The sequence below is a fragment of the Muntiacus reevesi genome, chromosome 3 (genome assembly GCF_963930625.1).
Source record: "Muntiacus reevesi chromosome 3, mMunRee1.1, whole genome shotgun sequence".
NCBI classification, from domain to species: domain Eukaryota; kingdom Metazoa; phylum Chordata; class Mammalia; order Artiodactyla; family Cervidae; genus Muntiacus; species Muntiacus reevesi.
The window spans coordinates 244400488-244416237 of record NC_089251.1 but is presented as its reverse complement, the minus strand read 5'-3'; the positions used below and the strand labels follow the sequence as shown (position 1 = coordinate 244416237).

At 40.3% G+C, this 15750-nt stretch overlaps 1 protein-coding gene across 1 annotated transcript in view; it reads right to left on the bottom strand.

Annotated features, from left to right (window-relative positions):
• Window positions 1-274: 274 nt before the first annotated feature.
• MYO3B (myosin IIIB) overlaps window positions 275-15750 on the bottom strand; it is a 421954-nt gene continuing 406478 nt past the window's right edge. The window contains exons 35-37 of the mRNA XM_065928997.1: window positions 2170-2276; window positions 1751-1797; window positions 275-950 (exon numbers count right to left, since the gene is read on the bottom strand). Coding sequence (XP_065785069.1) covers window positions 812-950; window positions 1751-1797; window positions 2170-2276 — 293 coding nt within the window. The 3' untranslated portion in view covers window positions 275-811. The remainder of the gene's footprint in view (window positions 951-1750; window positions 1798-2169; window positions 2277-15750) is intronic.

The window sequence follows — 15750 nt, the reverse complement described above, 5'->3', positions numbered from 1 at the left end:
TCCTCTGCAGCTACTCATGGCCTCATGGAGACAGTCAACCAGGGAATGGACAGTAACAAAATAATGTGACACGAACTCTGATGGGTCCAAATTTTCTTTCCAATTCATTCCTTTCTTTATACTGTCAAGGTGATAAAGGTGTCTTAGTAAGGTGGAATAAAGAAGCAAAGTTTAATCAGAATAATAACCAGCAGGAGAGGGGTTCATTTGCCTTAAAGGAAGAACCTGAAAGGTTCAGACTTCTTCCCCTAAGCATGAAACATTATCCTGGCCTCAGAGACCTTGAGTGTATCCCTCTGGGAGGGGGGCACTCAGTAATGAAGCCCCAACCCTGTGGTGAGGTGGGAAGGATAGAAAAGACCAGCAAAAGGAAAGAGGATGCAGTGCAGAGGTGATGAGGAAAGGGACTCCTGGATTTTCACAGGGGCAGATTCTGCATGGAATGATGTGGTAGGAAAAATAAAGAAATATCATCAGTGTCCTCAGGTGAGATTGTTACTCTCATAGATATTGGGGCATGAATTATGGGTATTGCTGTAGTGGAGGTATGCTCATGTCCCACAGGGACTCAAGAGTTAAGAAAAGGAGGGGTTGCCCAGCTCAGGCTACAGAGCAGATGTTGCGAGACAGGGGAGTAGGTGATAGAGGCTGGAGAAAATGGTTTGGAATCTGAAAATTGTTCAGTAAGTCTCCAGCACAGACCACATGTCCAAAGAAGTTGATCCCATTGCACCTTTCTTATTGAATGACAGTCAGTGAATTACCATGATTGTTCTTACCCTCAACAGACTTGGGAGGCAGAAGGTATAGCTCAGGGTTGAGCAAAAGATGCCCCTTTTGAAGATGAAGAAAAAAAGAAAGGGTGGACTGAGCTGTCTTCCTCAGGGATAGAGTCCACAGGTGACAGAGATTTGTAATATTCATCTTCCCCATCAAGCACTTTGATTTGGCTGCAACAAAGGAAAGAGTTTCAGCAGCAGAAGAAAACAAGTGCAGCAGTCATCAGTGGGGCAGCTAAAATTGTGTAAGTTCCTGGAAGAGGGCTGGGCCCCCACACTGGGTGGTGGGGCACAGCTTAGCGTAGCTCAGGGTCTCCCAGCATGGAAACCGGGGTCTGAGTCACAAAGCCTCTCACATCTGGGTCACACACTAATAACGGACCCGATTTAGTGGTATCTGGAAGTTGTGATCGTATTGCAGCTTGATTTATGTGAATTAACTTGTCTGGTTCCCTCTAGATGAGAGAGTTCCCCTCCGGACCATCTTTAGCTCTCAAACTACTACCAATTACCTATCTCACTGCTATTCGAGACGCTATCAGTCAAATCAGCCACAAACTCTGTAGTGCCTCCTGGCTAATCATTGGGAGAAAATTTCCTCTGTGTACCTTTAAGGCTCAAGGGTAGAGGAATGTGGAGGAAGGAGTATTTGCACTACATGAAGTGCTCTGATTGTGGGACAGTTTTATACAACCCAATACATATCTCGAATTATAAGGACAGTATAATTCCCTGGATAATTATGAGAAATAACATTTACTTTTTGGTGGCAATTTCAGTCTTTTCAGACAGAATAAATTCAAGTTTTGTGTACTTGCTACTGTGAAAAGTAGTTTCCAATGTCAATAATAGTGGTGATATCCCCACTGCATATTTTTAGAAGCCTCTCTAGAAAGTTTTGCATTTTCTGTAATATCACAAAGGACCCCTTCTGTTTACAGTTGCTTAGAACTAAGAAGACAGATATTTACCCAAGTTTTCTTGGCTTCCTCTTGCTCCCTTGATATTCTAGAGTTCCCTGTGGAGAGGGCCAAGAACACAGTCAAAGCAAAGCAGCAAGTCGTTAATTTTTAATTCAAAGTGATTTTGTGTTGAATGCAAGCAGATGCTGATAATATCAGAAGTCACAGCATAATTTTTTTGATCAAAGGGCTCAAGTGAGCCTGATGAAGCATGCATCTTGCTCGTCTTTGATAAACCACATCAATTATTCACCGTGAAGGCAGACATCCTGACATGAAAGCAACAGATAAAGAGCCTAAGCACATGTTCAAGACGAGAGTATAAGAGAGTGGGGGTGGGGCTGGAGGGGCTGGAACAGGTATTAATAACAGAATTATTAACTGGAAACAAAGCCAGTGAAACAGCTTTATGGCCACTTTGAACTCACATTTAACTGGTTATAGTACATGGTATCCTCAGGGCTACTCAACATTTTGGGCTCCTGACATCTTCGGCGAGGTGTTCGCTGCTTCTGTGCAAGACCATTTTCTGAATCTGCAACAGGATAACAGAAGTTTTCTGTCAACTATCTGAGGTTTTGGGAAAATTAAGTGTAAAATTGCTCATCACATAAATGCATTTAGCAGAAACTCTGTCCTATTTTAACAAGCAAGTTAGAGCTTTGCTAATATCAGGAGAAATACTACACACACACACACACACACACACACACACACACACACACACACACACAGACTGCTAAGTGTAAACAAGGGTAGCTATCAGGGAGTTTGCCTTCATCTTTCTTATCTGAGTCAGCAGTCAACAGTGACAGAAAGCAAATTGGTTTGTCCATGCTGGTGAAGTAGAGGTTGGTGGTTAGCCTTTGTAGAGTAGAGAATGCCCTCTTGGTGAGACAGTTAAGGCAATGAAGGCAATCTGGGGCAGTTTGTACCATGTCCTACAGTGAGAGTTCAAAGACATCTGGAGAACACACATTGTTGGGTAGATGAGAAGCAAACCTTTTGGTGGGATACATTTTGAAGGCAAAGTGGCTTGAGCTAGTATTTTCTGAAATGCTTTGAACAATGCCACTGATCCATGCAGTCTCTGGAGGTAGTGTAAAGGAGAAGGCGAAAGGATGATTGCACGATTTCACGGAGCAGCCTCTCTGTCTTAGTCCTGATTTCAGAACCCTGGACCAAGGGTGCACTGGAGATTAGGAAGCCACGTGTACAATGAAGTCATGATTTATTTCCCTTCCAAGCAGGTGCTTTTTGTGAAACCTACTATCCTTCTGCACTATATCTGAGTCAGAATTCAGCAGTTCTAACTTCTTGCCAACACACACACAGACACAAATAAACACACACACACACACACACACACACACACACACACACACACACAGCTGCCATAAAATACTGCTCATGAGTGCCATGGACTGGAGAGGAGATATCATTTTCCTGAACCAAGGATATGTATACCATAAACTATTTATTTATAAAAGAGTGATTTGTACTTGGAATCATAGTTTGATTTTATTAGAGATCCTTACTCTACAAAGAAGTTCTAGGAGAATTTTCTAAGTGAAGAATGACTCAGCAAAGACGATTATGAAGAACAAATTATCAGTTTCCTAAATATGAAGTTTTGCATTTTTTGAACTGGAACATATCTATGTTTGAACAAGACTATTAGAACCATACAGGGCTTTAGGAACTATCTGTTCTAAATACCCATTTTTTCACAAAAGGAAACTGAGGCCCATAAATGTTGGAAGACTTACTCCAGTTTGAGTGGCAGAGTAGAGACCCAACCCTAGATCTCCTACCTCCTATTCTAGCAGTTAAAAAAACTATACCATATTGTCTTCTTAATAAAAAATTCTTTTAAAAAGTCAAAGGTCTGCATAAAAGTAAGCTCCATGAAAAAATATTAATTAGCATAGCAGAATGATGGTGCTTGCAGAGGATTCCAGTAGCCTGGACAGACATCCCCATTCACTTCTTCCGGAGCTGTGCAGAGAACAGGACTCCAGTCTCTTGTACTAGCACCAACCGCAGAGTAAAAGGAATCCAGAACTGAAATGGGTACTTTCTGATAGTTCCAACACACCTACTTCCATATGCTTTGCAAAGTCTATATTTTGTAATATGGTAGAACATGAGTTGTGAGGCTCTTTTACGTTAGACCTTCAGATTTATAGATTAATGAACAGAGTGTTTAGAGTTAAGGTTGCTTGTTTTAAGCATGTACTGGAGATCTGACATCTATTCTCTTTTAGACTTTCTACTATTATAGGAATTCCAACCCTGGCAACTCAAAAGACTGATCTTAAATTGTTTTAGGGTTCAGTTGAAGTTCAGCCCAGTTCAGTTGTTCTTTATGTAAAGATTACAATTGATCAGAAGCCTTTATTTATATTTTCCACTAGGAATGCTTAATATAAGACGTGGGTCTCAATTTTTGATCTTGATGAATTTGTTGTTCTATGGGTGGGTGTTCTTTTCCCAATTCTTAGAAAGAATCAGTTATTGGATTGAATTTTCTCTTTTTAAAATTTCCCATAAATTAAAACAAAATATTAGTATCTGATGGTATCTATACCATACTAGAATCTAGTATAAGCTGGTATCTGATTTAGCATCAAATTTTAATTTTTATTATTTTAATTTTAATACCTCCATATTTTATGTTGCTTTTTAAAACACTAGAACAGGTATTTTGCTACTGGAGCAAAACTGAGTATTAGTGATATATGATCAATCACAAGCAGCCAACTAAATTGAGAAACAAATTCAAGTACTGCTGTTGCAACAACTGGACAGCAATGTGCAAAAATTTAACTTAAATATAGAGCTTACAAAATATATTCTATATATGTGAGGTAATTCGCTTGATGATGTGGGGAAGACAAAGAGAAATAAGACGAGGTCCTTGCCTTCAGTCTAGTAGAGGACACTGTGCCTTAAAAGGTTAGTGACTTGCCTAAGGCCATAGCTATTACTGCTGAACTCAAATTAGTTCTTTTTTAACTCTAAATCTTTTATTTTTCTCAATACAGTTCTTGGTTCTCACAGGCCACAATACATTCCAGATGTGATATAGTTAAACATTTTGAATAGTCCCATGAAAACTGTAGAAGGAAATGAAAAAGACTACCTATCTTAACTGTGGAAGAAGATAATAGGGACAAGGATGGGTTCAATTATATTAAAGTGAAATATTCTATATGATGAACAGTAATAAAACCTTAAGATGAAAGAAAGTGCAACAGAAAGATTAAAAACAAATTAAAATATAGAGACACGATATTATACTTAAGGTGGAAAGGCTGAGGAAAGAGAAAGATGGTGGTGGTGGTTTAGTCGCTAAGTCATGTCTGACTCCTGTGACCTGATAGACTGTAGTCTGCCAGGCTCCTCTGTCCATGGAATTCTCCAGGCAAGAATACTGGAGTGGGTTGCCATTTCTTTCTCCAGGGGATCTTCCCGACCCAGGAATTGAACCTGGGTCTCCTGCATTGCAGGCAGATTCTTACCAACTGAGCTAATAGATATATTTCTATATTTTGAAATACAATTATGAAATGAGATACTGAAAAATATTCAGCCACCTTGACAAAGAGCTTCAGTTAAAAGAATTACTACTGCCTTTCTATTAGGATAAATTGAAAGGTCAAAAGACAATGTGGGAGTGGCCCTGGATACACAGATGAGTTTATAGGCTCCCCCTCTCCTGAAGTGACTTGACAATAGATAACAAAAACTAAGTAACTTGTTTCAAGGACCATGTTCCAACAAAGTAAACTGAAAGAGAACAAAAAGACCACTTGTATAAAAATGGATGTAACACTTTCTTCAACAGAAAAAAGCTAGAATCATAATAAATATTTAATAATTGGGGAGAAATTACTGCTGAGATATTAATATGATGTCATGTCATGAGAGCACCAATGAGGATAAAAATGGGTATGATATTGATACATGAAAATTCAAAATTAAGAAAAAGCAGCAAAACACAAAATAGCATGTGGTACAGTGATTAAACCTATGTGTGTATGCACTTTGAGAAGTTTGTCAAGATTTTCTTCCTTGAAAATTAAAAAAAAAATAATGAGGCATGTAGAACAAAAAATGTTTCTTTCAGTGTATAAAGAAATTACAGGTGAGAAAGACTAAGTCTGTAAGTGGCAGAGTGGATGCATGAATCCCTGTCTTTTAGCCCTTTAGCCAATCAGTTTGCCCAGAAGAGATACAAAGCAACAGGATTATCTAGCAATTGCCTAGTTCATTTGACTAGCTTATGTAGATAAACTGCGCAATTTGAGTTTGAAGACATACATTAGAATATAAGTTATTTACTTTGGAGACAATGAAGTTCATATTCTGTAAGTAGTCAACTTCTGCTTCATGTAAATAGTTGTAAGCCAAGCCAAACTTCAGTTTGTAATACTTTGGGGTGTGTGTGTGTGTGTGTGTGTGTGTGTGTGTGTGTGTATGTGCACATGCTCAGTCATGTCCTATGCTTTGTGGCCCCATGGACTTTAGCCAGCCTGGCTACTCTGTATAGAATTTTCCAGGTGAAAATATTGGAATGGGTTGCCATGCCCTCCTCCAGGGGACCTCCCTGACCCAGAGATTGAACCTACATCTCTTGCATCTCCTGCATTGGCAGGTGGGTTCTTTACCACTAGCACCACCTGGGAAGCCCATACTCTGGGCGCCACCTACCTACTGTGCTTTTTAAAAGTATATTATATCATGAATACTAGTTTGCATTTAACATAGGTCTCTTTCCTTTTCAAGAATCTCTGTACATTTTTCCCCCCTGCACCTTTTTTATTTCATTTTTGAGATCTTGAACACACCCTCTCTTCTGAGTTGTCACAGAACTCTATAATAAACTGGATATAAATCTGTCAGAAAATGCAAGAAATATGGAGGGAGTTTCAATAGCACCAGGAAATGCTAAGTCACATCCGATTCCTGCAGACCTTTATTAGGGAATACTCCTTATTATACGTGAACCGTGAACTTCCAGATGTTCAAGCTGGTTTTAGAAAAGGCAGAGGAGCCAGAGATCAAATTGCCAATATCCGCTGGATCATTGAAAAAGCAAAAGAGTTCCAGAAAAACATCTACTTCTGTTTTATTGGCTATGCCAAAGCCTTTGACTGTGTGAATCACCACAAACTGTGGAAAATTCTGAAAGAGATGGGAATACCAGAACACCTGACCTGCCTCTTGAGAAATCTGTATGCAGGTCAAGAAGGAACAGTTAGAACTGGACATGGAACAACAGACTGGTTCCAAATAGGGAAAGGAGTACGTCAAGGCTGTATATTGTCACTCTGCTTATTTAACTTGTATGCAGAGTACATCATGAGAAACACTGGGCTGGAGGAAGCACAAGCTTGAATCAAGATTGCCGGGAGAAATATCAATAACCTAAGATATGCAGATGACACCACCCTTATGGCAGAAAGTGAAGAAGAACTAAAGAGCCTCTTGATGAAAGTAAAAGAGGAGAGTGAAAAAGTTGGCTTAAAACTCAGCATTCAGAAAACTAAGATCCTGGCATCTGGTCCCATCTTTTCATGGCAAATAGATGGGGAAACAGTGGCAGACTTTATTTTTTGGGTCTCCAAAATCATGGGAGACGTTGACTGCAGCCATGAAATTAAAAGATGCTTGCTCCTTGGAAGAAAAGTTATGACCAACCTAGACAGCATATTAAAAAGCAGAGGCATTACTTTGCTGACAAAGGTCCATCTAGTCAAGCTATAACAAAGCTATAGTTTTTCCAGTAGCCATGTATGGATGCAGAGAAGGCAATGGCAACCCACTCCAGTACTCTTGCCTGGAAAATCCCATGGATGGAGGAGTCTGGTAGGCTGCAGTCCATGGGGTCGCTAAGAGTCAGACACGACTGAGCGACTTCACTGTCACTTTTCACTTTCATGCATTGGAGAAGGAAATGGCAACCCACTCCAGTGTCCTTGCCTGGAGAATCCCAGGGACAGCGGAGCCTGGTGGGTTGCTGTCTATGGGGTCACACAGAGTTGGACATGACTGAATTGACTTAGCAGCAGCAACAGCAGCATGTATGGATGTGAGAGTTGGACTATAAAGAAAGATAAGCGCAGAAGAACTGATGCTTTTGAACTGTGGTGTTGGCGAAGACTCTTGGGAGTCCCTTGGACTGCAAGGAGATCCAACCAGTCCATCCTAAAGGAAATCAGTCCTGACTATTCATTGGAAGGACTGATGTTGAAGCTGAAACTCCAATACTTTGGCCACCTGATGCGAAAAACTGACTCATTTGAAAAGACCCTGATGCTGGGAAAGATTAAAGGCAGGAGGAGAAGGGGATGACAGCGGATGAGATGGTTGAATGGCGTCACCGACTCCATGGACATGAGTTTGAGTAAACTCTGGGAGTTGGTGATGGCGAGGGAGGCCTGGTGTGTCGCAGTCTGTGGGGTCGCAAAGAGTTGGACACGACTGAGTGGCTGAACTGAACTGAATTCCTTATTCCTTAATTCCAAGTCATTACATGGCATGACTGCACAATTGTTCAAGCCTGTGGTGAGAAACAAATGGCTGAATTCAGTTGATGGCTTTGTTCTGTAACTTTAAATGACTGGCTTGGGAATTTAATATTTCAATTTTCTTTATTGAACATGCAGGTATATTTTAACTAGAGTGGCTAGATCAAATACAGGGTACCTGCTTACATTTGAATTTCAGATAAGCAAATGATACCTTTTGAGTGTAAGTATATCCTGTGTAATATTCAGGACATACTTATACTAAAAAGTGATTGGTTATTTATCTTAAATTCAAATCTAGTCAGGTGTCCCATTTTCCTCCCTAAATCTGGCAACCCTAATTCAAACACAATTTTAAGTCACAAATGAGGCTTTTTGTTTTTCTCCTAGCATCCCAGAGATAAAGGACTTCCTCTGTTCTATTTGACTTGCTGAGTTAGAGCTATTTTGGCCACAAATGCTCTTCCCAAACATTGACCCTAAGAATGTCTCCCTTTTCATCACCTAATCTGGATGTGCCAGTTCTGGTAAATTTCCTAGCATGGTTACATCAAGGGAAGGACAACCACAGGGATGGCAGGATGGGTCATGCAGCCTGAATATTCTCTGGCTTGGTGGGACAGTATGGATTCCAAGTCTTGAGGAGTGGGCAGGCAGGGAGCAGGGTTCCAGGGAAAGCCAGTCTTTTGCACCCTCCTTGAGGGCCTCAGCAAACATGAATACTTTCTGAGCAGTAGGACTTTTGATCTGATTGCCATTTTGTGGATGAGGCATTTTCAGGGTTTCTTGCCAAGTAAAACATCCCCTTTAAGCAAACAGAGTTTGGATTTACAGATGGCAAATCCTATATGAGGTTATGAGATACATTCTATTTAGGCTCATTTTCTTCACACTACAGCAGATGCTCAGCTTTTAAAAGTATCAGTGTCCATATATAATAGAGAGAGCCCAGCTTGGTGTTCTGTGATGACCTAGAGGGGTGGGATGGGAGGAGAGGAGGGAGGCTCAAGAGGGAGGGGATATATGTATAATGATGGCTGATTTGAGTTGTTGTACCTCAGAAACCAACACAACATTGTAAAGCAATTTTCTTTCAATTAAAAAATTACCAGTGTCCAGATCAGGACCTACTACACATTCATGGACTGTAGCCCACCAGGCTCCTCTGTCCATGGATTTTCCAGGCAAGAATACTGGTGTGGGCTACCATGCCCTCCTCCATGGGATGTTCACAACCCAGGCATCAAACCTGGGTCTCCTGTGTTGCAGGCAGATTGTTCACTGTCTGAGCCACCAGCCAAGCCCTATATCTGTATATAGATACAGATAGATAGATAGACAGACACACAGACAGACAGATAGATGGTACTGGTGATAGTTTAGTCACTAAGTTGTGTTTGACTCTTGGGACCCCATGGACTGTAGCCCCACCAGGCTCCTCTGGGGAAATCTTCCTGACCCAGGGATAGAGCCTGTGTCTACTGCAGTGCAGATGGATTCTTTGCTGCTGAGTCACCAGGGAAGACCAGATGGATAGATATATAGATTTAATTTCCTTAGATGGTTCTAATGTGCAGCCATGGTTGAGAGTCATGGTTCTAGACCAATAAGAACTACATTGGCATAAAGTGTTCAATGATTTGCACTACTTTAAAAATGCAGTCTGTGGGACTTCTCTAGTGGTGATTCAGTGGTTAAGACTCCTCACTCCCATTGCAGGGGGCATGAGTTTGATCCCTGCTTGGGGAACTAGGATTTCTCATGCTGCTCAGGCACAACCAAAAAAAAAAAAAAAAAAAAGAATGCAGTCTATAGAAAATTGTATAATTATCAAGTCTGTAGAATTAGGGTTGGCAGACTTAGGAAAAGAAAAAAAAAATTTGTCTAGATTTGAATTTCAGATTAACAACCAGTGATATGTTGTGGGACATGGGCTATGTCAGAGAAGCTCAGAGTCTTGATAAGGAGTTGCTGTTGTTGTTCAGTTGCTCAGTTATGTCTGACTCTTTGCAACCTCATAGACTGCAGCATGCCAGGCTTCCCTGTCCTTCACCATCTCCTGGAGCTTGCTCAAAATCATCATTGAGTTGGTGATGCTATCCAACCATCTCATCCCCTGTTGCCCCCTTCTCCTCCCGCCTTCAATCTTTCCCAGCATCAAGGTCTTTTCCAGTGAGTCGGCTCTTCACATCAGGTGGCCAAAGTATTAGAGCTTCAGCTTCAGCATCAGTCCTTCCAATGAATAGTCAGGACTAATTTCCTTTAGGATGTACAGGCTGGATCTCTTTGCAGCCCAAGGGACTCTCAAGAGTCTTCTCCATGTGGGAGAAGGCGAGGGTGGGATGACTTGAGAAAACAGCATTGAAACATGTATATTATCATATGTGAAATAGATCACGAGTCCAAGTTCAATGCATGAGACAGGGTGCTCAGGGCCGGTGCACTGGGATGAGCCTGAGGGATGGGATGGGGAGGGAGGTGGGAGGGGGGGTCAGGATGGGGAACACATGTACCCCCATGGTTGATTCATGTCAATGTATGGCAAAAACCACTACAGTATTGTAAAGTAATTAGACTCCAATTAAAATAAACAAATTTAAAAAAGGAGAGTATTCTCCAACACCACAGGTCAAAAGCTTCAGTTCTTTGGCACTTAGCCTTCTTTATGGTCCAACTCTCACATCCATACATACTGGATAGGGAGTCAAAGGGGAGAAATTATGCCTTGGAAGTTCAAATGTTCCATTTTAAGTCATGATATGGAGGATGATAATCTCTGTAGTTCAGCACCTTGCTTTTATGTCTAGGGGTTCTGAATGTCAGGGAGCTTGGGCCCCTCTGCTGGCCTCTGCTCGGAACCTGGGCTTGGAGTCAGGTCTTTCGATTCGAACCCCTCGGCCTAGGTATTTTGATGCTTGTTCTTTAACTGAGACATTCTGACAAGTTTTCAGCTTACTATATCTAACTTCAGGAGAGACTAAGGAATTCAGTAGGTTTTTGTAAAACACACACACACACAACCAGAAAGAGATATTTTCTCCTGGGGTGCATGTAATTCAGATCTTCCTTTCTAAGATGAAAGGAAAGCTACAAATTTTCCCAGTTGCCATGTTATGTCATGAACAATCTTCTTCAAAATTGCAAAATTGCTACAAAGAAAACATCCCTGAGTTACATTAGTGCCTGTGGAAGATGGTGGAGTTTTAAATTGTCTGTGTGGAATTTTCTCCTTATTAGTAAGGGAAGTGGTAATAACTTCTCCTGAAACTATTTAATAGCTCAGGGCTTGACATACACTCACCAAATAATGAATGAATGGTGACTATTCATCATTTTTGTTAAGTCCTGTTCCATTTCTGTGGTCCACTCTTTGTTTCTATCAATTGGGATACTATTGCCAAGGACCTTCCTATCCTGGGACACCTCTGGGGAACCTTAGTCTGCCAACGAGGGAGATGAAAATGGCCTTTAACAAACAAGGTTCGTTATATAATTTTTTCTTAAAATCATTTCAATATTTTTTCTAAGAATACATATTCACTTTTTTTAAACAAAAAATTAGTCATTCATATACTTTGTTACTGCTTTTCCTCATACTTAACAGTAAAGTTATAAATATTTTCCCATTTTTTAGCCTAATTTAAAAATAATATCATACTTTGAGTTACATTTTTAAAGTAATGAATGGACATGATGTTCAAATAAGTTAAGCAATGAAAAGAAAAAAAACAAAAACAAAAACAAAAAACCCTGATCCCATTCCCATAATAGCAGCAAATATTGGAACAGATTTCTTATCTGTCTTCCAGATTTGTCTAAATGGCATCAATTCTAAAGTTGCATGCTATTTCATTTTATAAATGGACCATAATTAACTTATGTAATTTCTTGTTTTGGGCACAGAAGTTGCTTGCAGTGTTTTTCAATAATAAACAATGCTGTGAGAAACATACTCTTATGTTTCCCATACTCATACTCAACTCATACTCAACAACATACTCAAAGCTCATACTCATGAGCTTTGACAATTCACATTATTTTCTTAGGATAAATCCCTAGAAGTGGAATTATTGGCCACAGATTATATATATTTTAAAAACTTACAATTTTTATTTCCAACTGCTTTCTAGGAAATATGTAGCAAAATATACTTCTATCACCTGTACCAGAGATGACTGTTTTCGAAGGCTTTCATCATGGACAAGCATCTTTAAGAAAAATCCTGACAATTCAATAGGTGAAAAAAATGGCATATCATTTGTTTTGATTTGAATTTCATTAATTACTTGAGAGGGTGAATGCCTGCCTTTCCCTGCTGTCTGTGCCATGTTGTAGGAAAGTATTTTTCAAACTTCTGTCATTCAACTGCCACATAAACTTTTTTTTTGCGCTATATTCAAGACACCTGTACTGTTCTTTAATATTTTAAAAATCAACTTAATTACTTTTTTCACTTAAATACATGGAAAACATGTGCTATTTGCCATAAACAGAAGCAAATAATAAAGTAAATACAGTGAGAATAAAACAATATTATTACACCTCAGCTAGATTCTATTTCCCACAGAATGTTCTGGGCTTCTTAAAGTTTTGTTAAAAAGACAGGTGAGAGGAATTTAAGACATACTAATACCACTAAGACTTTCTCCTTAATCTGAAGAATTTAAAGTGAGAATTGTAAAAGGAATAACTTTCTTTCACACAATTCAGTGTTATTTAAGGTCATACCCACACACCATCTAAAATCAATGTGCAAACTATCAGAGATCTACATCCCACGCTTTGAGAAACATGAATGTTGCAGAAGAAGAAAGGCAGGGGAGTCAGAAAAACCCTAGTATGAATCCCACCTCTAGCACTTGTTACAAGTCTGAACTTGCTGATGATGATCACGCAAGTAAGGCTGCAGTGAGGATGACATATAACCTATGGAAAGAGAAAGCAGGGCAACAGAGGCAGAGCAAGCACGCCTAAGTGGCTGTCATAATTCTTGGTGTGTGAAAGTGGTTCTCTGCCTTGTTTGTATGTTAGTATCACCTAAAGACCTTTTGAAAAACACAGATGCCTCAGCCTCACCCCTGGAAATCCTAGTTCAGTTGGTTAGGATTAGGTCTCTGGAATTGTTATTATTTTAAAAATGCCCCTCCCCCTTTCAGATGATTTTAATTTGTAGCCAGGGTTGGAAAAGACCAGAGATTTAACTCTTTCCTAAGAGCTTAGATTGATTTTGTGGATTTGTTAGCTGCCGTCTTGAAAGTTGGCCCAGGATCAGACAGGTTTTGCAAGGACAGAAGGAATTCTGGGAAGGGGAAGCATCTCCAATAGGGCCATCAATGTCAAGCATTTTCTTAGCCCTGGAAGCTGCATCAAATGGCTTGAGGCCAAAGCAGAGATTGATTTCCCTGGACATTGGGAAAATCATTTCTCTTGTTCCAAAAGAAAAGTTTTGCTGATCATGGAAACATTATATCTGGTTTCCAGAAGTACAATGCTGCTCAGTACTCTTCTGGAAGTTTCTATACGAATGTGTGACAAAGCTGAAAAGCCAGTCGAACCTAGTAAGACTTCCTTTAAGGCAAAACAAATGCAAGGCAAAATCTCTGAAGTGTTAGGAGGCTTGAAACTGGTCAAAAATGTTTAAAAGGTACAAGCTTAGAATAAGTTATACAGATTCTAGTGGGTTGTGCTGCTTTTCCTTCTTTTTCTTTTACTTTGCATAGTGGTCAGAATGTTTACATCATGTCCCATCTCTCTGCTTTTAGGAGTTTTAAAACTGCTTATTTTGAGGCCTCACAGCACTCCTTTCCAGCCAGGTGTCTTCATGTGGGGACAACTCACTTCTGTTCTATAACTTTGGTCCTGTAGGGGGATAGGAATTAAGGTGAAAATGGCTGCCCAGAGTGTGCCCAGTGGGAAAACAGCATTAATTCAGCTTTTTCAAAAATGTCAACATGAAAAAAAAAATCCACAGCCTGGATCTGCTGCTTAGCAGACCCACAATGCCAGGCAGCAGGCTGGGAGATGTCATTTCTGGAGCTCCTAATGAGATGCAAATCACCTAGTGAACTACTTGGGTGCTGGGAAACAATGTCCTGGGTAAAAGCAGATAAAAATGGAACGGAAGAATGTCTTTGAAGATTGGAACGACATTTTAAATGCTTGAGGATATGGGACACCAGATAGTGCTGGTTTTACTAAACTAATTGTGACTGGGTCTTTGATTCCTCGTGGCAGGGGATTCTGGGGCGTTCATCCCCAGCTCTGCCTGGCTCTCTAAATTGGGCACCTGGTTCCGGTTTCTGTTGTGAGTGTGCAAAGGGCCAGTCAGCTGTACTGACACCAGCACTGGACTTGGGGTCAGAAGGCCTGGGCATAGTTCAAGTTCTGGGTGAATTGCTTACCTCCTTGGGCCACCACATTTTATCTGTAAAATGGAGTTGGACTAATACAGTGATTTTTTTTTTTCAACAGAGGATGGTGATGTGGGATGTTACATCTGTTCTTGCCTGGAGATTCTGCGTTGTTCTCCACGGGGTCACACTCCTTCCCAGTGTGTGAGCATCTGTATACAGTGAAAGATATGCCTGATGGAGGTTTGTTGCATGAAATGAGTGTGAAAGCAGGTAAAGGCTGAGAACCATTAGCTGAGAGGCTCTTTAAGGTCCTTGCCAACTTTCAGTTCAGTTCAGTCGCTCACTCATGTCCAACTCTTTGCGACCGCATGAACCGCAGCACACCAGGCCTCCCTGTCCATCACCAACTCCTGGAGTCTAAGATGCTGTAACTACAGACTTCCTGCTATTTGGCCTCTTAGTACCTCGTCTGCAAAATGGACATGAGTGCTGTTGACCCTACTGGCTTGCTGGAATTTAAAGATGATCAATCAAAATACATTTGGGGAAAAATTCTCCATAACTACACCAGAACTTCATGCTAACACAATTCAGTCATTTAAAATGCAATGCTGCACAAGGTGGCCTCAGCTGAACCCCTTTCTGGGTCATTTGGTTACTGATGGACTAAAAGACCACATTTTAAGCTCACTTAGTCTTTCCCCAGGTGTGAGCAAAACCTGCAATTTACAGATTAATGTCATACAGCTGTACAAACACCCACCCAGGTTCATAAATTCTACACTATTTTTACAAATAGAGAGAGCAGTCATTAGTATGAATGAGTTGGTTTGAAGGAGATTATACACACAAATGACTGACAGGTATGTGTGTACCTGTGGGAAACAGTAGAGAATGTGAATAACAGAGGAAATGAAATCTCAGGTATGATTTTTGTTTGCATTAAACTAATGAGATGCAAAAGTGAAATCAATGTAGTATTAGTGGTGAAAAAATAGATTGCTTTGGTTCTTTTTCAGTTTTAATCTCCCAAAACCCAATAAAATAGGAAGTATCTGGGGGAGACAAAGTTAAATAGAAAATAATTACATTTGGGTTATTTTCCTATTTTGTGCTTCAT